Consider the following 27,341-nt stretch of genomic DNA (forward strand, 5'->3'; position numbering starts at 1 on the left):
ATTCGTATGTCCTAAACACGGATGCGCAAACTTTCTCAAATGTCTGCAAGCATATATATAGGATCACATGTACACTACTGACGAAATGGAACCGGTGCTCGTATAGTCCAAAAGTGGGGGGGGGGGGGGTTGAATTAGGTGATCTTCAAATCCTTAGCAAGCATTTTTACTATTTTACATAAAACATGAGCTAGATCCAGCACCGGAGCAAAACATGTACTATTGACATAGCCTCCACATGTACGATGTAGCTCTCTTCAACTGTCTAACTAGGACATGTGAAAAACGGGTGATTTTGTCTCAGAGGAAACAGTAGTGTAACTAGGATACCGCCCACGATAGATCGGTTTAGTCCACACGAAGCTTATCAACTATGAACGACCCACGGTAGTTGCCTTGTCTGAGTCCCGCAGCAGCTCACTCTTCGACACATACACGTGGGTATGACTTCTGTTTCATGTGGGTGTTCGTTCAACTATTGTTTGTTCCACACTTTCTAGTGATGCTGGTATTTTGCCTGTCTTCATCAGTTTTTAGCCGCCCATACACACGGCCCTGTTACCATATATAATCGTATGTGCATTCGAGCAACAACTATGAGGCTAACTAGCTGTTACACCATCTATGGACCAGATTCCGTTCGTTTTTCAGAGATAAAACAACCTTCCTCCCAAGCCGCCACTAGTGCTTACAGCAGCACAGACATAGTACACCATGGCTCGCACGATTTCGGCACTTCTTCTAGTCTCCGCCGCCATCCTCCTCGCTGCATCATCCATCTACTACCGCCGTGGCGATGGCAGCACTAACGGCGGCAGCGCCACAACAAGAACAACGCACCTACATTTCTACATGCACGATGAGTACACCGGCCCAAACCCAACAGCCGCGCTCATCGTGCCCGGCAGGGCGCCGCTTTCTGACAGCATGGCGGGCACCTCGCGCCGCCGGTTTGGGGACATCGCGGTGATGAACAACGCGCTCACGGAGGGGCCCCAGCGCGGCAGCCCACGCGTGGGCACGGCGCAGGGGTTCACCGTGCGCGTGTCGGAGCGCGGCTCCGTGAACGCCCTGAGCATGCACTTGGTGATGGAGGATGGCGAGTTCGCCGGGAGCTCGCTGGTGGTGAACAGCAGGGTCGACACCGACTTGGCCGTGCGCGAGTCCGTGGTCGTCGGCGGCACCGGCCGGTTGCGCTTCGCGCGGGGCTACGCGCTCAGCCGGAGCTATGATTATGACTTGGCCAAGGGCGGCATCGTGGAGATCGACGTGTACCTGTACTAGGTTTGCATGGCCTCGTGCATTCTCTCTTGTGAGTTTCGATAGAAAACCAATAAAATTATTCCTGTATTACAGTTCCCAAACTAGCTTTGAATGGATAAATGGTACAGTTCGCTTACTAAGAAATTTTTATATTCCCTTGCAGTGCGCTCCAATTCAGTGTTGCACAGTTCATAACCACCTTTACTACTCTACAAGAAATGCAAAGTATTAATTTGTGGAGGACTACCGTACCGTTTATGTTGATGCTGTGGTTGTGACAGTTCAAAATGGTGATGGATGAGCTCAAAACTTGTGTACTTGTACCAGCTAATTCAGTTCATTCAACATAGATTTTTGTAATTTTTCTTTCAATAGATTTTTGTAATTTTTCTTTCAATTTCTACTGTAATTTATGTTTCATATCCTGTACACTTAGGTTCCTTTTTGTTTTTTTACTATGAACATACGCTAAGATCAGAATGGATTTCCCTTCGTAAACACTGAAGACAATGATTATAAACTGTTCGTGCCCTAAGTGAAGTTTACCTCTTATGTTGTACTATATAATTTCCTTGGTCAATAACAAATTTAATTTGTGAAAAGTGCTGCGGCTGATAAGGCCAAGTGAAGCATGTAGAATTAATCCTATATTTTGTGGCTTGCTGGCATTAATATTATTGTTTTAGCATTCATATGCTATATCATTAGAAGGATATGTAAGCCCAGTTTCCAATGCAACAAACCCACCAAGATGATGGGTCCACTTACTTTTATTTATGCTTATGTTTACTCCCAACTAGGAGAAATATTCCTAGTATAAATAAACCATGTAATCTATCATTTAAGTGCGTTGAATTAATATGATATAAGAATTGAGCATGACTCTTTTTTGAGAAACCCGTAGAGTAATCTCCGGTGCTAGTTGATCGTGTTGAGTTATCTCCGAGTGATTCTAGTTTTATCTTATCCACCACCAAATATCCTTTCCACGAGTTGATCCTTATCATTTGGTAATCAGAGCTTAAGCTTATGGCTGGTTGTCAACGTCATGGAGCGAACTCCGGCAACGACAACAACAACCAAGAGCGTGATAATCGTGATGTGATCCTCAAAGGTTTGGGAGAACAACTTCACCAAATTCAAGAGCGCCTAGAGCATCTTGAAGTTGCTGGCCGTGGACCCAATTGTCAAGAAGGCGGTGCTGCTCATGAGGGAGTTCATCGCCATGCACATCGATGCTTCCAAAACAACTCTAGCAGTGAAGATGAAGATGGTATTAATCATTTTGCTGATCCTCATGATAATTCTAGTGATGCAGAGGATATTTGTTCTCAAAATTCTATTGGCAATCATCGAAACAATTTCCACCTACGTGTTGATCTTTCTGAATTTGAGGGAAGGTTTGATCCTGATGGATTTATTGGTTGGATAAACACCACCGATCATGTTTTTGCTTATAAGGGGATCCCTGATGAAGATAAAGTGCTGCTAGCTAGTTAGTATCAAACTTAGGAAGAATGCTTCCATGTGGTGGGAACAACTCCAATGTCATCGTGCACAGCTTGGAAAAAAAGGCATTTTCACTATGTAAGAACCATCCTATGGTGGCGCGCACAAATGTGACATAACTATGTTGCGCATCACCCTAATATGAAAGGTGACGCGCACTAATAAGGCGCGTCACCTTTCATTCTCCTAGGGCCCCCAATTATGCCTCAGCATAAAGTGGCCCGTCACTTGACAGAGGAAAGGTGATGCGGCTCATGAAGCCATCACCTATAATATAGATGACGGGCTATATGTGTAGCCCGTCACATGTAATCTTGTCATAGGTGACATGCATTGTTCTCATAGGTATGAGTGACGGTCCTTAGTGAAGCACGTCACCTTTCTAGAGCACACAGGTGACAGGTCTAATTGAAGGCAGTCACCTTTGAGCTTGACCTACTAGCAACCGCCCCTTGGGCAGGCTGTTCCCAGTAGGCGTCGGCAGCCATTTTGGGCGACATTGAGGTTGGGCAAGGTTAGTGCTCCAAATTGTTCCGCCAATCCCTCTCCTTCTTCTCCTCCCCCACCTCTTCAATTAATTGTTGAAAAAATCTTGTGTTTTGCGGATGTAGGTGGAGGATAAAAGGTGGATGGGCCTTCCTAGCCATTATTCTCCGCAGTACTTGAGAGGGTTGAAGTCTTTCATGGAGATTGTGAGGGACGACATGGAAGCGAGGTCTAAAACAACAATCTACTGTCTGTGGCTTGATTGCAGAAATGATAAGCAATACTCTGACTTTGAAGTAGTATATGGGCACTTGATCGTTCGTTGATTTCTACCAAATTACACTTGTTGGAATAAGCACAGAGAAGAAGGGCCTAACGAAAGGGTGGAATGGGTAGCCGATCATCAAGAAGGCCTGAACCGCAGGGGAAGGCAGGACGGTGATCAGGATGGGGAAGAAGGCAATGGTGATGACGGTCAAGCTTATGATAAGGAGTGCATTTTGGAGTGCAATGAAGACCAATTTGATGTGTTGGTCGACAATGTTGAAGACATGATCTGTGATGTAAGGAGAGAAGAAGATGAGACAACAGAAGCTCAACTACATTGTACATGGTGATAACCGGGTTGTATATTATCGCGAACTTTTTAATCTTGTCGTGTGACTCATAGAGTTTACCTCACTGGCTCGTTCACATGCATGTGGGCTATGAACGTTAGCAATCAGGACGACGGAATCACATCTCCAAATCACAAAGATTAGAATTGGCAATCCATGTACTCTTCGCAATGTTGTAACCTGATTACTTAGGTTTACAGCAACATTTGTTGACTAACAGCCGTGATTCACTTGAAGCGAGCACTGTAAATAAGCAATGCCTACTCATCGCCAGTCTGACTAATTGAAAATGCCATTTCCAAATCGTTTCTGTGAAAAATGGACACATTGATCCCAAGATAAATTTCAGAGCTACAAAATTAGTATTTTATTTACATGGAAGGTTCTTAATATGCCAGATTAATTGGTCATCAAAAAATGTCAAAAGTACAATAAATATGCAGGAAGCTGATAAACACGATCATTTCTTCTACATTGACCTAGACAACTATCTTCAGTATCCTTGAAAAAAAATATCTTCAGTAATTGGTCATTCAACAAAACACTTATGCCTGCAGGAGCTACAAATGAACAACTCTGTGGAACTGCTAGATACAGATCATGATCTAGCTAGTGTTTCCACCCTTTAGAAAAGCCTTCTGGGGTGTAGGGCTCCAAGAATCCAATGAACTACAAATTATCATAACCAATCAGTTACATGATTGAACATATAATCTGGAAATTGTAGCAAGCTAAAGTTCTGTGATGCATGATAATTGTTGAATATAGAAATGTCATTGGCATCAAGTCTGCCACTTCTCATTAGCTGTCCATGCAAATATATCAAGACAGAAGGAATACAGATCAACAGAAAATTCACCAAGGTCATCAGGATCATGCGAGAATATTAAATTATCAGCCATTGTGCTAATTTAAAAAGGAGGGGTCCCTTGATTGGATCCCTTTTGGAGTCTTCCAAAACCAGATATCAAGTGAACAACCTAAGTGCTCATCAACAGTCCTACACCAACTTTACAGCGATGTTTTTTTACTTCAGTATCTCTTGTTTCAGAAATTAGCACAGTTGCAATGTGACAATGCTCGCATGGGCAACAGCAAACATTGGTGCAACTTATGAGTATTATGTTCAAACTTCTTGGTTTCATAATTTGTGAACTGTATTTTTCCTGCTTGTTTGAAGCATGGAAGTCGCTAAGCAATTTGGAAGTGTGCCCAAGAAGAATCAATAGTTAACTGACTTTATTACATATATGAACTGTTAAGTATATGAAACCAATGTTTTAAGTCTGCAACTGGCAAAATAGAAAACCATTTTTTATACATGCTATAATCTAGGGATTGCGGAAATGTAAAGGGCAAGTAAATTATTGAGTGCCTGGCATTCATTGATGGAGTTTGCTAGTGATATCAGCTACGAATTTGTGTTGTAAACATCTCCACGGTTTTCAATTTCAGAAGCTTGTACTAATACAGAAAAGAGAAAATTGAATTTCCTTTACAGCACAGAACTTGAAAACCATAACTAGGGATTTGAGGTACACCATTTACGTACATCAGCATCCAAGAAACATCAATCATCTCAATAAATAGAAAACTCCTACTTGTACCTTTGCACCATCTTGAGACCATCTGGCGCCATAACCTTCATGCACACGGATTTCAAAACAGGACCATATGGTTGAGTCAGATGAACATTCATCCAGCAACAATCATGTGACAAAGAGTCAATGGCTTCAGATGCGAGTCCGTTCTTGCTGGAATCTGAAGACAAGCAGTGCAACAATAAAATAAACCATAACAGTAGCCTCCAACAGGCATGAGTATCAAGCTGGACCATATCTTTACCACTTCCACTAACGTCGCTCCACCATCCTTTCGTACACCTGTGAACATGTTTGGCCAATGCCCTTGCAGCATCAGTTAAAGAACAACCTCTCACCTCCAGTAGAATAAGACAACCAGTCTTAGGTGAAAGAGAAATTTTAAGTGCTGAGAATTTTGTAATATACAAGAACATGATGTTTGGATGGGACAACATGGAAATAAAATTGGCAGAGTAATAAGAGTTGAACTTACATTTTTTTGATAAGGTAGAGTTGAACTTACATTTTTTTATTTTGATAAGGTAGAGTTGAACTTACATTTGGTTGGTGTAGTCTCATAGAAGATGATATCAGTACAGACCTTGGAGGAGGTAATCCATCTGGAACTGTTCCAGCTGTTCTAGCCATACCAAGGAGTCGACCCAATCCATCATAACCCAATCCCTGAGAAACATAAGTGAAGCAGAGTATAAACATTTATTTTGGATCAGTCAGAATGTTGTCCAAATATTTGATGTTAAACAGGGGTAAAAACACTAAATTCGTGTAAAAGTAGGGGCATATTCGCAAGGGCAAACTTGTCTCTTCTCAGCTCATTTGACACCGTTACATGCTGTTCACGGATTAGGACTAAACTCTCTCTTCAAATTCAAAAAGTAGGGGCAAAATCACAAAGGGAACAAAAACAAGGGTAAAATCACAATTGTAATCTGGAGTAGGGGTAAGAACGCAATAACCCCATATTACAATTATTCAGGGCGTGTTTAGTTGGTGAAATTTTTTGGGTTTGACTACTGTAGAACTTTCGTTTTTATTTGGTAATTAGTGTTCAATCATGTACTAATTAGGCTTAAAAGATTCATCTCATCATTTCCAACTAAACTGTGCAATTAGTTATTTTTTAAAACTACATTTAATGCTTCATGCATGTGCCCAAAAATTTGATGTGACAGGGAATCTTGAAAATTTTTGGGAACTAAACAGGGCCTCAATATGATGGCAAGAAAAAAAGGTCCCTACGATGCTCTTACCCACATGTGTAGAAACTTCAACCAACAATCTTTTTCAACTAATATGCAAAGAGGAAAGTAAGCTGGATTATGCCGAGTGTATTCACTGTACAATTTTCAATTTATCATAAGAAAGTATATCCACAAGCCTCAATATGATGGCAAGAAAAAAAGGTCCCTACGATGCTCTTACCCACATGTGTAGAAACTTCAACCAACAATCTTTTTCAACTAATATGCAAAGAGGAAAGTAAGCTGGATTATGCCGGTGTATTCACTGTTCAATTTTCAATTTATCATAAGAAAGTATATCCACAATTATTCTTAAATTTTTATTTTTCATTTTTTTGTTCCTTTTTTTTATTTTCTTCTTCTTGTTTGAGGTGTTTTTCAGCTCTTTGTTGTACTTATATGGTATGTTTGTCCTTTTTCTTCTCTCATTGAAAAAAAAGGTACATCCGTAATGATAGTGAAGAAGATGGCAACGTGATATGTGGAAGAAATTTTGGACAAAATTCTAAAGAGTGACACTCACAGCAAAAATATCAGTCATAGTTGTGTAAGGCTGAACTGATGGCTTTGAAACAGATATTGCTAGGACTCCATAAGACTTTTCCCTTTCGTCCGTATAGAATTTCCTGTATACTTTGACACCTGAAAAGAGAGGGTTAATCCTACTGTGTTGATGAATCTACCAGATCTTTAAATATCATTTTCAAAAAAAAAGAGTGGATACTCCTATCAAACTAATTGTCTACACTGTGCCATGCTTGAATTATTTAATGAGTACATCAACACTGTAGTTTGTTCCAGATCTCAAGGAACAAATGCACTGTATCGATTGGAAAGTCAAGGCATGACAAATGCAGATTAAGTTATTCACTATAACAAGCAAGGATATCATTTTCCAAAAACATTGGCTATGAAAGATCGAAGATGCAGAATACATGAGAGTTGACAAAATTTCAGAAGACAATGCACGAACTACTTCAATAAATTAAACTATTTACCTTCTTCTATTGATGAAATACCAGGAAGGACATTTGAGATTATCTCTGCTTGCGGCATCTCAGAGAACGAACTGTATTTCTTAACTGCCTGAAAAGGAACAAGCAGATACCGACAACTTTGTAAAAAAAAAGTATAAAATGAATGTCTGCATTGATTAAGAAATTAATTGCACATTAAGTATTCCTGAACTATAATCTAATCTATTATTTTATAATTGAGTTCTCCGCAGACATTTACGTTTCACACAAAAAGGTTATTCTTCTTCTTCTTTTTCTTAAGGATAAGTTATTTAGGTTATGGAAATGAAGTAAAAACATAAGTAAACATACTGGGAAGAGGTAATTATGTAGAAAATAATGCTACCTCAACGTTAAGCAATAGGCATTTATTGAATAGCAGCAAAGAACCTTGTGTAATCCTGGGGCAAAGAGATGACAAAGCACGCATGCATAAATAGATGAGCATATTTGAGTACCATGTAAGGTCTAACCACAAAATATGTACAGAATCCACATTAAGGGTTGATGATTTTAGGAAATATTTTTATAAGCATTGAATTAGTAAGTTTTGTTGGATATTTGTTTGAGCTTTACAAATTTAGTTTTTATAAATAATTCTCATCGATCAACAGCTAGAAAAAATTCGATAAAAGTATCTGAAAGTAACATAACTGCGTACGGATTTGGGCCCAATATTTCGATCCAACGGCGGAAACGAGACGCCAACTCACAAACCCAAAGCCCTGGAGCAGCAGTCTTGCTCAGTTGCTCTCTCCTTCCCCGTTGCGCCGCCCCCTTCTCTTCCGGCGGCGGGCGACCTCCCGAACCCCCGTCGACCATGGAGGCCGACGTCGGCTCCAGGTACGAGATTCCCCGGACCGCGGAGTTCCTCCGGGCGCGCGCCTACACCAGGGTCGCCCTCCAGGTAACCAAGCCCAATTCATTTCTCTCCGATTCGGTGCTCTCTTTCCTGATTCATCGAGAGCTTGTTCGTGGCCGCATCTGATTCGTCGGCTCGGTTTCTTGGCGCCCTAGTTACCCGACGAGATGCTCAAGGACGCCGCGGCGGTGTCAAGGGCGCTGCGGCGGGAGCTCGCCTCCTCCGGCGGCGGCGGGGTCAGGGTGTTCGTGATGGCCGACACGGCGTACAACTCCTGCTGCGTCGACGAGGTGGGCGCGTCACACATTGACGCGCAGTGCGTCGTCCACTACGGCCACGCTTGCATGAGCCCGTGAGCAAACCCGCACGCCCACCTCTACTGTTTGCGTTTCCTGTCGAAAGATTGAACCTCATTTTATCTTCCGATTTTTTTTATCAGTGGTGGATGGGGTTCTTATGTATAGTATTACCGTATTAGGGGGAGTTTTAGTGTCTTGTAGTTAGCTAGTTTCTGTAAACAAGTTTTATTTCGGGGGACAAACACTTGGATGTTCCATTTCTCTCTCTATGGGTTTCATCAAATTTTTCATATGCCATTGACTGAAGAAATCAGGAACATTGAGGTTGGGGATAGAGTTCTATCGTACTGATGGTGATACTGATGAATTCGATGCTCCTGGTTTATTCAGTCGGTGGGATGGGCATGCCAACATTGTTGGTTAATCACGCCTCATGCCATAAAAAAGTATTGTGCTTAGCTGCACAAAATTTAGGAGAAACCTGTTGATAGTAAGATAGAATTTGTTTCCTACAATTTTTCTACTTGTTGGAACCATTTACTGTTTGCTACTCCCTCTGTTTATACAACTTTGACCAAATTTATAGAAAGAACCAATAACATTACAATACCAAATTTGTTTCATTGAATCCACCCTGAAATATATGTTGATAGTGCGTATGTTGGATAGTATAGTTGTTACTTGTTACTATATTTTTCTATAGACTTGGTCCAAGTTAGTCAAGTTTGACTTAGGACAAATCTAATATGACATATAAATAAAAATGGGGGGAGCATATGTTTGTGCTAACACTATCACACTGCGAATTTGAAATGTAGAATATCAAATTTGCCAGCTTTCTTCGTACTTGGGAAGGCACCACTGGATGTCGACGCCTGTGCCAGCTCAATTCTGGAGTGCTCAAGGAAAGGCAGTAAGCATATTCTGGTATGGACCAAACTATTTCCTGTTCTTAAATGGGTTTTCTTTAATCCACAGAATAAGCATAGCACCTTCTCATGAGTTCTCGAGTTGACAAATCTGCTAAATCACACTGTCAGATCCAGGGGCGGACCCAGCTCCGGCCCATGACTAGGACCAAATTCAGCGATGTACATGGGCCTCTAGTTATTAGACCTTTTCAGTGAATTGGACCTCTAGATTTTAGACAAAAATTAAGAAGTGGTAGTGGAGATTATTGGGACGTGACTAGGGCCACGGCCCGGGTGACCCTAGTGGCAGGCCCACCACTGGTCAGATCAACATGCTAAGAAATGATTGCTTTTGCTACCCATGTAAGGACTCTTCTTAACTATATTAAGGACTTAAGGTAAATGGAGAAAAAATGGGCATGCTTGGATTCATATTTCTTTCACGAGTCAAAGCTTTTTTTTTCTGAGATTATTATTGTTAGCATTGAGAGCAATATCAGTTAGATCAGTAATAAGATTGTTTCTTTTAGGAAACACATGTTTTGATTTAGGTCATTTGTAATCGAGGCTCAAAAGCAGGTGAGTACAACTTTTGCTGTTTCCCTGTGCTCTTCGACTCTTCCTATTATGGCGCTAGTAATGGTATATTAGCATAGTGCAATATTTGCATAACATCTTGCTGTTTCCATTATTATGTTAAGTCATGTTTAGGATTTTCGTTGATCCTGAACGTATGAGCGCATAACTAACATTCTAATGAACTTGATTCATTTTTCCTTTTTAATGCAAAGATATGCACCTCTCTTGCATAATGTCCAAAAAGACTCTGCTCAGTTTTGGTTTCTGTTGATTTAGATTTTCTCCAGTACAGCTGGCGTGTTTGACTGTCTATATTGTTCTATTTGTAATATTCTCGGCTAACATGCCTTACCAAATAGGTTTTATATGGACTGGAGTATGCATATGCATTGGATGACCTTAGACGAACTTTTGAAGAGTTACATAAATCAAATTCCTGCAATTCTGAAGTCAAGTATGCAGACATTTTGTGTTCAGTTATGAGCCCATCATCAAATAATGCAGATGAAAATAATTATCCCCAATCGAGTGGAAACTCTTGCCATGTAGATTTGTCGATAAAGAGTGATGTGTCAACATTTCTGAATAATCGTTGTAGCATGGAATGTTCTAGTTCCACACACAAATACAGCCTTGGTGGTGTTACATGGAATATTTCACCTCAGGAAAAAATGGAGGACTATATAATATTTTGGATTGGACATGATAATTCGGCATTTGCCAACATTGTGCTGACCTTCAATAAATGTGAAATAGGTTTGTTTTCTTGTTTCTCATTTTGTCGCTAACATGCATACCAATTTGATGTATTTCGAGTACAGTCATTTTTACAGTTAAAAGTTCAATTCTTGGTCTTCAGTGCCCAGTTGTCAACTTGAACCTCATGGAATTTGTGATGTAGCTATTAAAGTTCCCTGCATTGTATTGTTTACAACTGCATAAAATTCCTTTTGTGTAATTGATCGTTTTTTATGTATTGCTCTAATACAGGAATCTTCTGCATTTGAATATTGATATTTTCTTTTGCAGTTAGATATGATGCAATAAGAAATCAACTCTCAACAGATGTCTCTCATCTGATGAAAGTTCTTAGGCGAAGGTACCTTTTTTTTCAGCATTCATATACTTTTTCCTGACAATATGTGGTACTCATAACAAAGCGCACATGTACTTGCAGATATTACCTTGTGGAGAAGGCAAAGGATGCAAATATTATTGGAATTTTAGTGGGAACTCTGGGTGTTGGTATGCTTTTCTAATTTAAATAAAAAATTATTATGCTAGCATGACCTTAGTCATTGGGAACGCGGGATGACTTAGCGATCCGTGTTCTGCTGAAAGTTCAGTAACATGGGTCTGGGATGGCATGGGTCGCTACCTGGATCACGCCTGGTATGCGATCCAACGAGCACAGGAACTAGGAAGGACGATGGTGCCTGGTAGCAAGGACGTGGGTCTGCTTGGATGCTATTGGCTGGCAAGAACGCGGGTCATGGGCTCAATTCTATGTGCATTCTTTTGTGGTGGGCCGGAAAGACAATCAGCCGTTTTTACTATTAGATTCTATCTTTTTTATATATTTGTGGTATATGCCTAAATTATCATGGAGATGTGTATTAATTCGGTATCATTCCATGTTTCTGTTCCGGTTTTTTTAGGATCGCGTTCCTCCCTCCCAAACTATCGTCCCAAAGATGTATACCCCTATTGTACATACTTTTCCAATGCAGCGTTCCACATTCCTTGTCCCCTTTCCTTGACCGAATCGACCTGGTAACGCGGTGACTTAAAGCATGACTATCTCTTTAACGAATATTGAGGTGCTGTTAGAATGCCGAGCTCTTTATCAAATAGTGACCTCAGCTTTGAGTTTTGCCTAGATGTTTTGGTGCGCCATAGAAAGACATCAGGCTATGCAGTACCTGGTCCTAGCCTGATTAGATGACCCAAGGCAGGTTTAGTTGGGCCCGGAAGCACTTCAAGTGGGATGTGCAGGAACTCTATAACTAGTTGATGGTTTGGCAGGACCAGACGCTTCTCTTTCCTTTACTGATCTGCTGATTTCGTCCAGTTAAATGATCATAAATACTGTCACTTCACTTGGAGTATTATTATTTTTTATTTTCTCACGTTTAGCTGGCTTAGAATTTTAGCACAAACACATAGATTTCTTGATGTGGTGCATTCTATTCTTTTGATGATGCAGCTGGTTATCTTCATATAATTGAACAACTGAAAGAAATGATCAGGGCTGCTGGAAAGAAATCTTATACATTGGTCATGGGCCGGCCTAATTCTGCAAAACTTGCAAATTTTCCTGAGGTGGGCTTCTTTAAGTCTGAACTGTTTTCTGTGTCCCTATCTATTTCCACTAACAACTTGTTTTTCCTTTTGGCAGTGCGAAGTTTTTGTTTATGTTTCTTGTGCCCAAACTGCTCTACTGGATAGCAAATATTTTTTAGCTCCAGTTATTACACCTTTTGAAGCTGTATTAGCTTTAAGCAGGTATGCAGCATTAATGTACTCTAGTAGCACCATTGAGTTAATTTTGTCACTCTACTAGCCTGATTAGAAATCTATATGAAGTGCCACATGTGGCATCAGTTTGCGGAATTTTACTATGGTTCTGATGCCAGAAGCAAAATGTTTTCAGGGGAAGAGAGTGGACTGGTGAATATCTTTTGGATTTCAAGGATTTGATCACTTCAGAGAAACAAGAAGTTACAAGCGCAACAGAAGCACGGTTTTCCTTTATCACAGGTGCCTATGTGGAAGATAACTGCACTCAAGGTACATCATATGCTAAGTCTATGCATCCATCACTGTGTGAACAAGTTCTGTACTTTAGTAGTGCTGTGATGGTGGCTTGCTCATAATCTTTTATTTTTCTTGAACTAATTTTACTAGTCACATGTTCTTCATTCAATTGTTTGCCCCCAACAGAAAGTATGGAACAATCAGAAACATCACTTACACTGGCTGAGGTAACAGAAAAGGCACTAAGCATCCAAAACCAAAACAACAACGCTGTCCTTTACCAAGGAAGAGCAATGTCCTCAATCGACTACCTCAAGGCACGTTCATACCGTGGTCTAACTGGAGATTATGAGGGTCCAGCACCTGATTCAATCTTGGTGGGCAGAACGGGGAGGGCAGCTGGTTACAATGACGAGAAAACACAAAGTGCACAATGATGGCAATTGGCAGTTAATCAGTTACTAAAGGTCTCTGGCGAGGAAAACACAGAGAGATCACTTGCACCCTAAAAGGTTCACCATTCTGCAATGCCTGTTTTATTTTTATTGGGAAAGATAGATTTACAGACGACCATGGATTTATCGTTGGTGTGCAATACCTGTTTCTAAGGGGAAGGGGAACTAACCTTTGGATGCAGTTCTCTCAGGAGGCACTTTTTCTGTTAGAAACTAGCACATTCGGAGAGTCAGTTTTGATAGTCAAACAGCCCTGCAGATTCCAGAAACTGGCATGATTTCAGAAGTTACAGAAGATATACGTGGTTTGCCACCCATTCTGTAATTGTCCATTATGTTTGTACAAGACACAATTTGCCCTATATATTCTTATTGGCAATTTCTTAATGGACCATTTGGTAATCCTTTACAGCTGCTTTTGTTTGCTTTTATTGCCGGAACAGATGTGAGGCGTCCATGATGACAAGTGACAACTGTTTTTGACATCGATCATGTACGCACTTGGTACACGTACTTGTTAGAAATAAAGGGCCTGTTTAGTTAGCACAAAATTTTTTGGTAACATTTGCAACATTAATTAGAAGTATTAAACATAGACTAATTATAAAACTAATTACATGGATGGATGGTAAATCACGAGACGAATCTATTAAGTCTAATTAATTTATCATTAGAGGTTATTTACTATAGCACAATATTGTCTAATCATTGTATAATTAGGTTCATTAGATTCGTCTCGCGATTTCACCCGGGGTTTATGAAAAGGATTTTGTCAGTTATTCACATTTAATATTTCTAATTAGTGGTCAAATGTTCAAAGTTATTGTAGCGCATGAAAATTTTGGTAACTAATACTTCAGTTGTATATATACGAGTCGCAAAAAGTTGTACTTAATGCATTTTGTAGGTAAAGAAATCCGAAATAATCTCATAAACAATGGTCTACCGTTGGTTCAGCAGAAGTTGAAAGAACTCTAAGCAAAGAGGATGGTTTTGGTGACAAGCATGATATTGGAATTCCTATTCTACTATAATACTCGTTGCTGTGATACTTCTCAAGTACATGATGACTACACTAACATGTACATAATATGTCTTATATCTTCGGCTAATCTTCGGCTTACTTCTTCGGGGCAAAAGCGTTTGTATTCCTACCCTTGTTCTGCAGCGAAATAATGATTTTGCTCTTACTTTTAACTTTGTGATTTTACCCTTACGATTTCCAAATGAATGTAGACTTTACCCTTGATCTGTTAAGTCCCTCTAATGATGTTAATTTTTGGATAAATTGATAATTTTGCTCATGCGTTTTTGCCCCTATTTATTATGACAATTGTGCTTTTACCCCTGTATTAGATCAGCAAGTTGACCTCTGTATTTTTTCAACTTCTTCTCTCGTTTATTTCCTGCACTTAGGAATTAATTATTGCTCCATTGTTTAGACTAGTATTTTTGCGTTTCATGCTGTTTACTCATTGCTCCACTAGTGCCGACAGAGACAGCAGCAGGCCAGGCTTGGCCGAAGGCGGAGGGGGGCCGCGAGCACGCGCAAACGCAAGGGTGTGGGAGGGCGTCGAAGGGTGGGGAGTGTGACATCGCGACTCAACAAGAATGAATTTGAGCTCACTAGTGATCCAAGTGTGAGTGGCATGGCATGTGTGTGGGGAGTTGTCCCGCCGGGGTGAGCTTCGCCAACCTCGGGGACACGCCGTGCGCGCGCTCTCCCAGCCTCTCCGGCCCTGCTCCTCGCCGCCTCGGCCGCCGCCGTCGGCATCGCGCCGTGGCGCGTGCGCCGCAGGACAACTCCCCACACACATGCCATGCCACTCACATTTGGGTCACTAGTGGGCTCAAATTCATCCTTGTTGGGCCGGAATGTCACATATTACAATAGATATATCACCAATGAACCATAAAGAGCAATTTTAATCATTACAAGAATTCAACATTAGGGATTATAAGTTCATGACAAAAATAGTTCAAATCTGAAATTAAAGGTTCAAACTTCCATTACAAGCCTTGGGCTCACGAATGACATAAAAGATATATGAAATTAAAATTTGGTGTTTCAACATGCTCTCACGAAAGATAAACTACGCAGCGGATAAATCGATAAAAGCGTAACAAGCAATGGCATCTTGCTCAAGGGCACCATTGCGGCCACATCGATCGAACAACTTCCGGCTCACCTGCAACTTAGTTTAAATAGAAAAGCAAGATGAGTACAAAAGGTACTCGCAAGACGTATGCAATTATATAAACAAGGAGTATGCAAGAGGGCTCAAATGAGGCTTTAAGGTTAAGTTCTTATTGTATAAGTATGAGCTCTCTAACCAACATCTAGCTCCCACTCGTCAGGCGCCCTTCCTCCTCTAGAACCCACCTTCGCTCCCTGGTTGGGCAGCACGGGCGGCGCACCACGCCGGCGTCCGCCGGTTCGGCCAGTGTGGCCACGCCCCTGCCGCGGCGCCGCACCCGTCTGCCTCCCTCCTCGCCCTATAAAGCCCAGCCGGCCCCGTTCCCCAAACCCTAGCCACCACATCCACCATAGCCGCCGCCATCTTCTTCTTCCTCACCGCCGGCGACCTTCGATTCGCCATCTACGGTGAGCCTCCCTCCGATTCCTCGCGTGGGGAGCTTCCTCTCCCTTCTCTCCTCCGATTCCGGCCATAACCTGGCCTTCTTCCTTGCTCTGCAGGGCCTCCCGGCGAGCTCTCCGCCCGCCGCCGCCCTTCCTCACCGCGCCGCCCCTTCCACCGCCTCCCTCGTCGTCCGCCGCTGGGGTGAGCTTCGCCGACCTCGGGGACGCGCCATGTGCGCACTCTCCCAGCCCCTCCGGCCCTGGTCCGCTCGCCCGCTCGGCCGCCGGCGTCGCGCAGTGGCGCGCGCGCGGGCGCGCCCAGGCGCGGGTCAAGGCAGGCGCCTAGCCTTGACCCGGCTTGGAGGAGGCGCTGGCCCCTGGGCTCACCCGTTAGTGGCCTGGGGCGCCGGCTTCCTGTGGATCTAGTGTTTTGCTGCGATTTTGATGTATTTTTGATGAGCTGTGATCTTACAAAATGCGTAGAAATTTGTGTAGACTGCCAAAAATTATGAAACTTGTTTTGTTAGACTCCTGTGCTGTAGATATATCTTGGAAAAATATGTTTTTGCATGTTCCTGTTCTCTAGATTTATTTATGCTTTAATATTGTAAAAGTAAATAAAATGCTTATTTAATTATGTACTGCTCTAAAATATCAAACTAAATTTTTTTAGAATCCTGTGAAATGCTCTTTCCAATAGTTCCACTTGTTTTTATGCACCTTCACTGTTTAATAGAGTTTAGTGTGTTTTCTCATTCTCTGTCTAAAAACTTGTTTATTGCATAACTCTTTACTGAAAACTGCTAAAATGGTAAATCCAGTTGTGTTAGCTTTGTATTTATGTCTACTATATGTGGTAGTTTCTTGAGATTTTTTTCATTGAAGTTTGCATGTGTTTTATGATTTAACTTGTTTGGACTAGATGAAACTTGTAATATTTATAAGTAATTCTAGAAAAATGCTTTTGCTGTAAAAACAACTCTCATGAGTTTGTTTTGATGTCCTCTATGCATTAGATTTATTTCATGATTTATTCTTGCTATTAAGAATTTGTTTGTCAATTCTTGTTAGGATGTTCTTGTTTAAGTGCTAGATGTGCATGATTGGTGTTGTTTGTGTTGTGCATCATTGCATGATGAATCATTCATTATTCATGACATATCATTTCATGCACGAATATGACATCATTCTAATACATACATTCATTCATGCATTCTTGTGACTCAACCGTCGGAGAGCGAGTCCGTTGAGCCCACCGAAGTTGCCGAAGCCTAGCCCGGTGTTGAGTTCCTTGTTGAGCCAGAAGAAAACCAAGACAAGCAGCTAAGCATGATTCCTTGCACCTATTTAAATTGAGTTAATTTAGTTATCTCATTTGGGTATTTATGGGTTATGCATATTATGTTATATATTGCATTTTTGTACCTATCTTTATGCATTACTCTTCCTTGAGATTATTTTATCCGTGTCACATGATAGTTAATTGAATACTCAACTTGACTAGATGCTTAGCCATACCTAGAGTATTGTATATATCACTTGGTAGAGAAGAAAAGAATGGTTTAGAGTCATCACACTCACTTGGTTACCCTTGATCGCACATGTTCGGTTTAGGCTATGTTGGAAAGGTTGGGTTGGTTATGTTGGAAAGTTGGTTTCGTGGTTTGGGCGGAAGGATAGGGCCTAGAGAAAGGAGTCTCGGAGGCATAGTCCGCTTGAACTGATTAAGGACTGTCCGTGGATGATGTTGGTTTTGAGCAACTTTGTGTGCTACCACATATCCTAAATAATGGTATGGATGAGCCAATTACCTTCTTTGACTTGGTCTTTGATGCACGGTCCTAGATATGTGGCCAAGGGGCTATGCAGGGAGACTTAGAGGTGTCCCCGGTGGACCTATGTGTAGGGAAGTTTAGAGGTGTCTCCGGTGGACCTAAGTTACTCCACGCGTAATCTAGGCGTGATGTTCATCGATTGAGCCTTGTTGGGAACGGTTGACGCAAGTACCCCTTATCCAACTTTGGCCGGTTGGGTAAGTCGCATGGTCCTTGCGTCGTGTGGGTAAAGTAGTACACCCTTGCAAGGTTATAATCAATTCGAATTGTCGCGCTTTCAGACATGAGCACGCTCACTATCCCATGAACTCTTCGTAGAAAGTTTCGTTTATGTTGGTAATAGTTTATGGCATCTCTATATTAAATTATTTTATTCTTATCATAATCAACTAAAACATATGGTGGGTTGGGCAAGATTAATTAACTTTGCTAGAGAGCTAGATGTTGGTTAGAGAGCTCATGCTTATGCAATAATAACTTAACCTTAAAGCCTCATTTGAGCCCTGTTGCATACTCCTTGTTTATATAATTGCGTAAGTCTTGTGAGTACATTTTTGTACTCATCTTGCTTTTCTATTTAAACTAAGTTGCAGGTGAGCCGGAAGTTGTTCGATCGATGTGGCCGCAATGGTGCCCTTGAGCAAGACGCCATTGCTTGTTATGCTTTTATCGATTTGTCCGCTGCGTAGTTTATCTTTCAGGAGAGCATATTGAAACACCAAATTTTAATTTCATATATCTTTTATGTCATTCGTGAGCCCAAGTCTTGTAATGAAAGTTTGAACCTTTAATTTCAGATTTGAACTATCCTTGTCATGAACTTGTAATCCCTAATGTTGAATTCATGTAATGACTAAAATTGCTCTTTATGGTTTATTGGTGATGTATCTATTGTAAACGGTACGTCTGTTCAATCCTGGGCATGTGACAAACACGTGGTGCATTTCAACCTCCGGGTTAAACCTTTTACGCGAAGCGAGGACGAAAGCGTAAGCGGGGTTGGTGTGAGTGCGTGTTTTACTCAACGGCATAGTAGAACTTAGCCATATTTGGGACTGGGGCGTTACAATTGGTATCAGAGCCGACCCTCGTGGCTAGCACGTGTCCGTCTCTTGACACACCACGTGCTAATCCACATCTAGAGGCACTTGACCAATACAAATAACCTAAAACGAAAGCAAATCTGGTAGTCCCGGTACGTGTTTGTCACATGCCCTTGCTAGTTGAGAGTGAGTCTCACCAACATATAAACCCAAGTGCCAAGTGCATTTCAACCCCCGGGTTAACTCTTTTACGTGAAGCGAGGACGAAAGCATAAGCGGGTTGGTGCGAGTGCGTGTTTTACTCAACGTGCAGAGTAGAACTTAGCCATATTTAGGACTGGGGCGTTACAGGGTGGGGAGGGCGACGAGGAGGGGGAGCGCTATGGGGAGGGAGCCGCAAGTCGCCGGGTGGCCGCCGCCCAGACCTCCAAACCCTACCACCCTTCTGGGTTTGTGAGATTCTCATTCGTTTCTGAGAAGATAAGGTCATGGACATAACTATCTTTTTCTCTAGGTGATTTTTATTTTTTATTTTTTTCTTCTATATAGTCCAGCAAAGCAAACAATGTTACATAGTAGGGGTAAACGGCTGCTTTGTTAAAGGGCAAAATCACAAAATTTGAAAAGTAGGAGTAAAATCACAATTGAACTTTGAAGTAAGAGTTTAAACACTTTTTTACTACTTCTTTTTATAGTGGTTTCATCCTACTCATGGAGGAGGGATCAGACCAACATTATTACCTATAATAGCATACTAGCATACCACATTCTCAAACATTGTTTTAACAACTAGGTATAAAATATAGTTCTGGTCGATTCTGAGCATGCAAATATGACCCACTAAGTCCCTACATTGTCCGTTTAATTATTGAGTTATTTTTTAATCAAAATCGAATTAAAAATCAGCCTAGAACTATGTTAAACTTTGTATCTGAATGGTTCCACTAGATAACGCTGACTAGTATTGAAATATAATTTGTGGATGAACCAAAACGAAATAAAACATTTGATATTTATATGATGAGAAGAACAATGAAATCCAATCCACTACACTCCCCAAGATGTGGAAATCAAATACTTACTGGATCACTTTCACCTCTGTTATGAGCCATGGACTGATATAGACCATACCCTAAGAAATATACATTGGTGACCTCAGGAAGGGCGCGCCAGGATGCCCAAGTCCCCTCGTGCTGGTGCATTGAACATGCGCGCTTTTGCTTGCATCGTGCAATCCCATCGTCCCTCCGCGTCATGCAACCCCCCAAGTCGTTGGTGACGCACACTAGAGATGCCGAGCTTCAACTTTAGGGTGTCTTGAATGAAAACTTTTATGACGCACAATACTACCATATACTACGTGTGATGGAATTATTAGTTCCGTCTTGTTAACCTATATAGGGATCCAAATAAGAGAGAAAACACCATTTCTAGTATACATAGTCTACCATTCAACCACATAGTCTATATTCTCTAGAAACATGATGCCAGAAGGCCTGGAATATGTTATAAGACTGGAATGCATTATTATCATGAAGAATTATGAGAATTGAAAAGATAACACCATTACTAGGCAAGTTTAATGTTTTGAGACAAGATGTGAAAAAGTGGCCTGTTTTAAAACAGCGGAATGTCAAACTGGATTGAATATGTTATCGTGAAGTTTGGCGTCTTATTAATTAGACGTCAGTCTAAATATGTTGGCATATTAATACACGTCAGCCACACACAGGCATCAATAAATTCAAACCTTAGGTAAATTAAATATCCTACTATTAAATATATAACTACAAACACTTGTAGTCAAATTTAGTTAGGGTACATCTCTATCTCTACTATTTTTAAAGCAAGCAATGATTCCTCAGTTCGGTTAGCCATAAAGGCACACCTACATCCATGTTGTTGAAGCACTCACAAAGAGTATTGCTTCTCGGCAATCAAGTCTCTTCCGAAGACACTAAGTCTACGGTCACCTTGATCCCGAATTCCACTAAGAAGCTTCTCCACCAAGGAAAGGGGTCTTCACGTCCCCCGCACAAAGCTTGTCGTCGCCGCTCCACACCAAGCCGGAGGGTCGAGGACGTGCCGGCGAGTCACCAAGACTCCAAGGATGGCTGGCTCACCGAGATACACTTTTGTTCACTCAAGAACTAGGGCACAAGGCACACAACCTTGCTCACTCACGCACTCAAGAGCTAAACTAGTGCTAAACCTAAAGATGTGATCAATTCTCTCTTTGGTTAGCTTGGAGATGTTCTTCAATGAGTTTAGGGTCTCTCTGAACTCCAGCAAGTTTCAAATGACCGGGAAAACCCATATATATAGGCCACCAAATCGAACTAGCCGTTTTGAGCCGTTATCGCTTTTTCTGCGTAGGCGTCGGATAATCCGACCCTAGGGCGTCGGATCATCCGACCCCACTGAGATTCCCCGATAGCCGTTACCCTCTACAATTTTTGCTGACGTCATTTATCCGACCTGTTCATCCGACCCGTTCTTGACTGAGGCGTCGGATCATCCGATGCAACTGCCAAATTTAAATTCCAAACAACGGTCACTGATCATTGCTACTGCCCATTAGTCCGACGCTCCTTGAACTGCCACGTCGGATCATCCGACCCCGAAGAGTATTTTTCATCTGAGAAAACATGCTCTCTGGTACATCATCCGAGTATTTGTCCGATGTGCTCATTTGACCCATTCGGATAATCCGAACCCACTAGCAATTTTCAGACCCTAGAAACATGCTCTCTGAGTAATGCTAGCACTTAAAATCCGACATGTATTAAATAGGATCGGATAATCCGGGTTCTTTGGTGTGTTTATCTGACCCCCTTGCTTCGGATTATCCGACCCCACTGGAAATCTCTGCTTTTTCACTGCGACTTGATATCTCTGCGGTGGATTGGACGCTTCGTCTCGACGGTGCATTGGACATCTCGTCTCGACGGCGCATTGGACGTGTCGGATTTGGTTTGGACGTCATCCAAGGGACCTAAGAAATCCTACAAGTATGATCTCGCAAACTCGTTAGTCCCATTGATAAATCACTCGAAATGGACTAAATGGGACCATGTTCATTACAAAGTACTAAATCGTGCAAAACTGAGATAATATAAATACCGTATTATCAATGGTAATTTACTGGACAAATAAGGTATTTTTCGAAAGCGGTTGAAAGTGGCTGAAATGGTTTTTGTTTTCATTTTCAGGAAACAAAATACCGATTTCGTTTCCATATATTCTAAAGTCTCGGTAGAATCTCGAAAACACTCCCGGTACACAAAAATTTCCGTTTCCTTTTTATCCCTACTGATGACGACCATCAAGTCTCTCCCAGTCAAGACTTTACCACCACCAACCAAGCGGGATGATCAACTTGCCACTAGGCAAGTCTCACTAAAAACCTCTCTTCTTTTCACTTTGCTGTCTTTACTTCGAAGCTTGCACTATTGCACAGACCCCATCACCATCGGTACGAAGCCCCCTTTCACCGGCAATTTGGGGAGGGGTGGGCGGCATTGGATATGGATCAGCGTTGATAAGTGTTGATTATCACCTTCGTTTTTGAATGAGCGGTGAATTATATTATCACTGCCGGACCTACGACGGTGATCAAATTAAAAGCTATGTACAAAATTTATAACGATGATAAAAAAAATTTATACCAAGCAACTACTAGACAGTCAACCATCTCATTATCCAATAGCCACGATTTGTTTTACACGTAATATGCAAACGATGTGAAAAACATAAGGAGGTAAGCAAGGGGCGCAAACTTGGCATAAGGATTTGTCCCATGGTACTAGTTAGCCAACTGCCACCTCTAGTCAATGCTCATGAAATAGCAATGTTATGTACCTGACCAGCTGTTCTAGCCATACCAAGGAGTCGACCCAATCCATCATAACCCAATCCCTGAGAAACATAAGTGAAGCAGAGTATAAACATTTATTTTGGATCAGTCAGAATGTTGTCCAAATATTTGAAGTTAAACAGGGGTAAAAACACTAAATTCGTGTAAAAGTAGGGGCATATTCGCAAGGGCAAACTTGTCTCTTCTCAGCTCATTTGACACCGTTACATGCTGTTCACGGATTAGGACTAAACTCTCTCTTCAAATTCAAAAAGTAGGGGCAAAATCACAAAGGGAACAAAAACAAGGGTAAAATCACAATTGTAATCTGGAGTAGGGGTAAGAACGCAATAACCCCATATTACAATTATTCAGGGCGTGTTTAGTTGGTGAAATTTTTTGGGTTTGACTACTGTAGAACTTTCGTTTTTATTTGGTAATTAGTGTTCAATCATGTACTAATTAGGCTTAAAAGATTCATCTCATCATTTCCAACTAAACTGTGCAATTAGTTATTTTTTAAAACTACATTTAATGCTTCATGCATGTGCCCAAAAATTTGATGTGACAGGGAATCTTGAAAATTTTTGGGAACTAAACAGGGCCTCAATATGATGGCAAGGAAAAAAGGTCCCTACGATGCTCTTACCCACATGTGTAGAAACTTCAACCAACAATCTTTTTCAACTAATATGCAAAGAGGAAAGTAAGTTGGATTATGCCGAGTGTATTCACTGTACAATTTTCAATTTATCATAAGAAAGTATATCCACAAGCCTCAATATGATGGCTAGAAAAAAAGGTCCCTACGATGCTCTTACCCACATGTGTAGAAACTTCAACCAACAATCTTTTTCAACTAATATGCAAAGAGGAAAGTAAGCTGGATTATGCCGAGTGTATTCACTGTTCAATTTTCAATTTATCATAAGAAAGTATATCCACAATTATTCTTAAATTTTTATTTTCATTTTTTTGTTCCTTTTTTTTTATTTTCTTCTTCTTGTTTGAGGCGTTTGTCAGCTCTTTGTTGTACTTATATGGTATGTTTGTCCTTTTTCTTCTCTCATTGAAAAAAGGTACATCCGTAATGATAGTGAAGAAGATGGCTACGTGATATGTGGAAGAAATTTTGGACAAAATTCTAAACAGTGACACTCACAGCAAGAATATCAGTCATAGTTGTGTAAGGCTGAACTGATGGCTTTGAAACAGATATTGCTAGGACTCCATAAGACTTTTCCCTTTCCTCCGTATAGAATTTCCTGTATACTTTGACACCTGAAAAGAGAGGGTTAATCCTACTGTGTTGATGAATCTACCAGATCTTTAAATATCATTTTTTAAAAAAAAAGAGTGGATACTCCTATCAAACTAATTGTCTACACTGTGCCATGCTTGAATTATTTAATGAGTACATCAACACTGTAGTTTGTTCCAGATCTCAAGGAACAAATGCACTGTATCGATTGGAAAGTCAAGGCATGACAAATGCAGGTTAAGTTATTCACTATAACAAGCAAGGATATCATTTTCCAGAAACATTGGCTATGAAAGATCGAAGATGCAGAATACATGAGTTGACAAAATTTCAGAAGACAATGCACGAACTACTTCAATAAATTAAACTATTTACCTTCTTCTATTGATGAAATACCAGGAAGGACATTTGAGATTATCTCTGCTTGCAGCATCTCAGAGAACGAACTGTATTTCTTAACTGCCTGAAAAGGAACAAGCAGATACCGACAACTTTGTAAAAAAAGTATAAAATGAATGTCTGCATTGATTAAGAAATTAATTGCACATTAAGTATTCCTGAACTATAATCTAATCTATTATTTTATAATTGAGTTCTCCGCAGACATTTACGTTTCACACAAAAAGGTTATTCTTCTTCTTTTTCTTAAGGATAAGCTATTTAGGTTATGGAAATGAAGTAAAAACATAAGTAAACATACTGGGAAGAGGTAATTATGTAGAAAATAATGCTACCTCAACGTTAAGCAATAGGCATTTATTGAATAGCAGCAAAGAACCTTGTGTAATCCTGGGGCAAAGAGATGACAAAGCACGCATGCATAAATAGATGAGCATATTTGAGTACCATGTAAGGTCTAACCACAAAATATGTACAGAATCCACATTAAGGGTTGATGATTTTAGGAAATATTTTTATATTGTAAGGACCATATATATAAGCATTGAATTAGTAAGTTTTGTTGGATATTTGTTTGAGCTTTACAAATTTAGTAAAAATTTATAAAGTTCACAAACTATCTCAACAGGCAATTTATCTGCAAAGTTTTTGGTCTGTGCAGAATGTGAGATTCCCAGGCCAGAGCAACTTGGATTTACACTATCCAAAACCAAAAAGTATTAGGAAACATTGAACTAGACTAGATTTGTTTCCATTTTCATATATATTGATATACTTCTGGCTCATCAACTTGATTGTGAGATTTATTGAGTATAGCAACTATGAGTCTATGACTGTAAAGTTGATATACAATATGTCCATATATCCAGCTCAAACATCCATAACCAACTATTAAACTCATATGTGCGTACCGGTTGTAGTTACCAGTCGCTAACCTCCCTTCAACTGTTTTGGCTTCGGCTGCAGGAATACATGCTTTAAGTTAGAAAAGGTAGTCACTAAGGAAGTCCAAGGAAAGTGTTATTAAAATCCACACTTCACTCAAATATAAATAATTGTCTTACAGATTTCTCCATACAAGGTGTCATCCACATGTTCATTACAAAAAGCAGAAATACTGCAGTTATTATCTTACATCTTCACATGCTTGTAACAGGAGTACATGTAAGAAGTAATTGAGCATGATTTCAATGTACAATGGTCCAACTTATTATACAGAAACTCTGCCTTGCAATAGCTGTTCAAACTATATATTGCTGGGGAAAAAAGCATCACAAGAAAAATATGAATGTGATTTGAAGTTTGGAAATGAAAAAAAAATGCAGGGCACACTTGACTAGTGGATAACGATTTAGAATTACCTCTGAGTTGAGTGAAGTATGGTTCCTGAACATGCAGCTCAAAGTCGACAGCATTGTACATCTGATGCATTGAAAATGACAAATGATCAGTCACAATCAAAACAAAAAGGGATCACTCCTAGCCAACAAATAAGGCATCCATATTGCAGGAAAACAAGCATCATTATTATCCTTGCAGTATTGAATTTTCACTCTATTGCTCAGCTGACACTGCCCCAAAGGAGATATTATGTGCAATTTGCAAGGTTCAGTTCCTATAAATAACTCATGGACACTGGATACAGATTACCCTGCTCGTCCTGTCTGCTCATAAACAACTGATGCTACCGCTAAAAGTTAGTCAAACTTTGCAGCAAATGCATGGCTCTCTAAAATTATGTGCGCTGCCATGGTCCCCATGGTTCTTGACATATATACTGGAGAACAGATTAGCCACAGATTTTCTGGCTTTTCATCTAGCAACTAGCATACCAAATTCTACCGAATAAAGTCATGTCATCTCCTTTCCAGATTTTTTTTAAAAATATCCATGATTCATGCCACAGAAAACAGCTGGAACTGAAGCAACGAAAAGAGAAAGAGCGAAGAAGCTTTGCCAGCTTGAGCTCGGCGCCTTTCTCCAGCAGCACCGCCTCCCACTCCGTCTCCTCCGGTCCCTCCTCCCCAACCGGGATCCCGGCCACCGCGGGCGGCCCCGGGAGCCTCCCCTCATCGAGGCACTGCTCAATACCCACCGCCAGCTTTCCGAACAGGTCGCCGTCGTCGTTGAGGAGGCGAGCGCAGTAGGAGGGCGAGAGGGGGAAGGCGGCCGGGTCGTGATCCGGGTTGCCGGTGCCGGCGGCGTGGGAGGAGAGGACGAAGCGGAGGAGGTCGCCGATGGCCGACGAGAGGGGCACTCCGCCGACGCCCGGAGACGGCGGGCACGGTGGCGCCGGCGAGGCGGCGGGGTGGGAGATCGCCATTCACGTGATGTTCGGGTGCACTTGCCGCCGGCGAAGTGTCCGACTTCTCTGACAAAGTTCTCTTTATTACGATATGGAAGACACTAGTACCAATGTCCGACTTCTTGATTGGATTTGTTTAATCACGCCTGTTTGTCGCCGCTGATTTGTATTCTTGGCTTCTTGTTCCCGGAATTTTAGGCTCGATATCCACAGAAAGGATTATAAAAAGGGAATTTGTATGATGGGTAATGGAACCCGTAGGGATGAATACGATGTTCCACCTTTTGGTAATCTATTATCTTAACTAGTAGAGTGTACGTCGTGTTAAAAAAAACTCAAGCACCATCACCATATCACCAATACCATATTCTTGTTATATTCGTACACATATACGAAGAGAAATGCATACAGACCTCTCCGAACACCTTTGACCATTAGGTACAAATCAATTTAACTAATTAG

General features: G+C 41.0%; 2 protein-coding genes and 1 pseudogene across 3 annotated transcripts; 2 read left to right on the plus strand and 1 right to left on the minus strand.

Annotated features, from left to right (window-relative positions):
* The first annotated feature begins 539 nt into the window (after nucleotides 1–539).
* LOC120684570 (pterocarpan synthase 1-like) lies at nucleotides 540–2,679 on the plus strand. 2 transcript variants are annotated; one of them, XM_039966425.1, is made up of 2 exons: nucleotides 540–1,284; nucleotides 1,427–2,679. In XM_039966425.1, the coding sequence occupies exon 1, from the start codon at nucleotides 715–717 to the stop codon at nucleotides 1,282–1,284; it is 570 nt and encodes a 189-aa protein (XP_039822359.1). In that variant the 5' UTR covers nucleotides 540–714; the 3' UTR covers nucleotides 1,427–2,679. The 2 variants fall into 2 exon arrangements, with proteins under 2 accessions (XP_039822359.1, XP_039822358.1); XM_039966424.1 differs by having other exon boundaries at nucleotides 577–1,312; nucleotides 1,427–2,675.
* Nucleotides 2,680–4,218: 1,539 nt separating this feature from the next.
* LOC120684569 lies at nucleotides 4,219–27,178 on the minus strand (annotated as a pseudogene).
* On the plus strand, nucleotides 8,435–14,010 carry LOC120684568 (2-(3-amino-3-carboxypropyl)histidine synthase subunit 2-like). The gene is made up of 10 exons (XM_039966423.1): nucleotides 8,435–8,643; nucleotides 8,754–8,950; nucleotides 9,716–9,824; nucleotides 10,747–11,143; nucleotides 11,417–11,486; nucleotides 11,565–11,632; nucleotides 12,594–12,709; nucleotides 12,786–12,892; nucleotides 13,041–13,177; nucleotides 13,331–14,010. Exons 1-10 carry the CDS (start codon nucleotides 8,557–8,559, stop codon nucleotides 13,579–13,581), a joined length of 1,539 nt encoding a protein of 512 aa, XP_039822357.1. The 5' UTR covers nucleotides 8,435–8,556; the 3' UTR covers nucleotides 13,582–14,010.
* Nucleotides 27,179–27,341: the final 163 nt, after the last annotated feature.

The sequence above is a fragment of the Panicum virgatum genome, chromosome 8N, assembly GCF_016808335.1.
Source record: "Panicum virgatum strain AP13 chromosome 8N, P.virgatum_v5, whole genome shotgun sequence".
NCBI classification, from domain to species: domain Eukaryota; kingdom Viridiplantae; phylum Streptophyta; class Magnoliopsida; order Poales; family Poaceae; genus Panicum; species Panicum virgatum.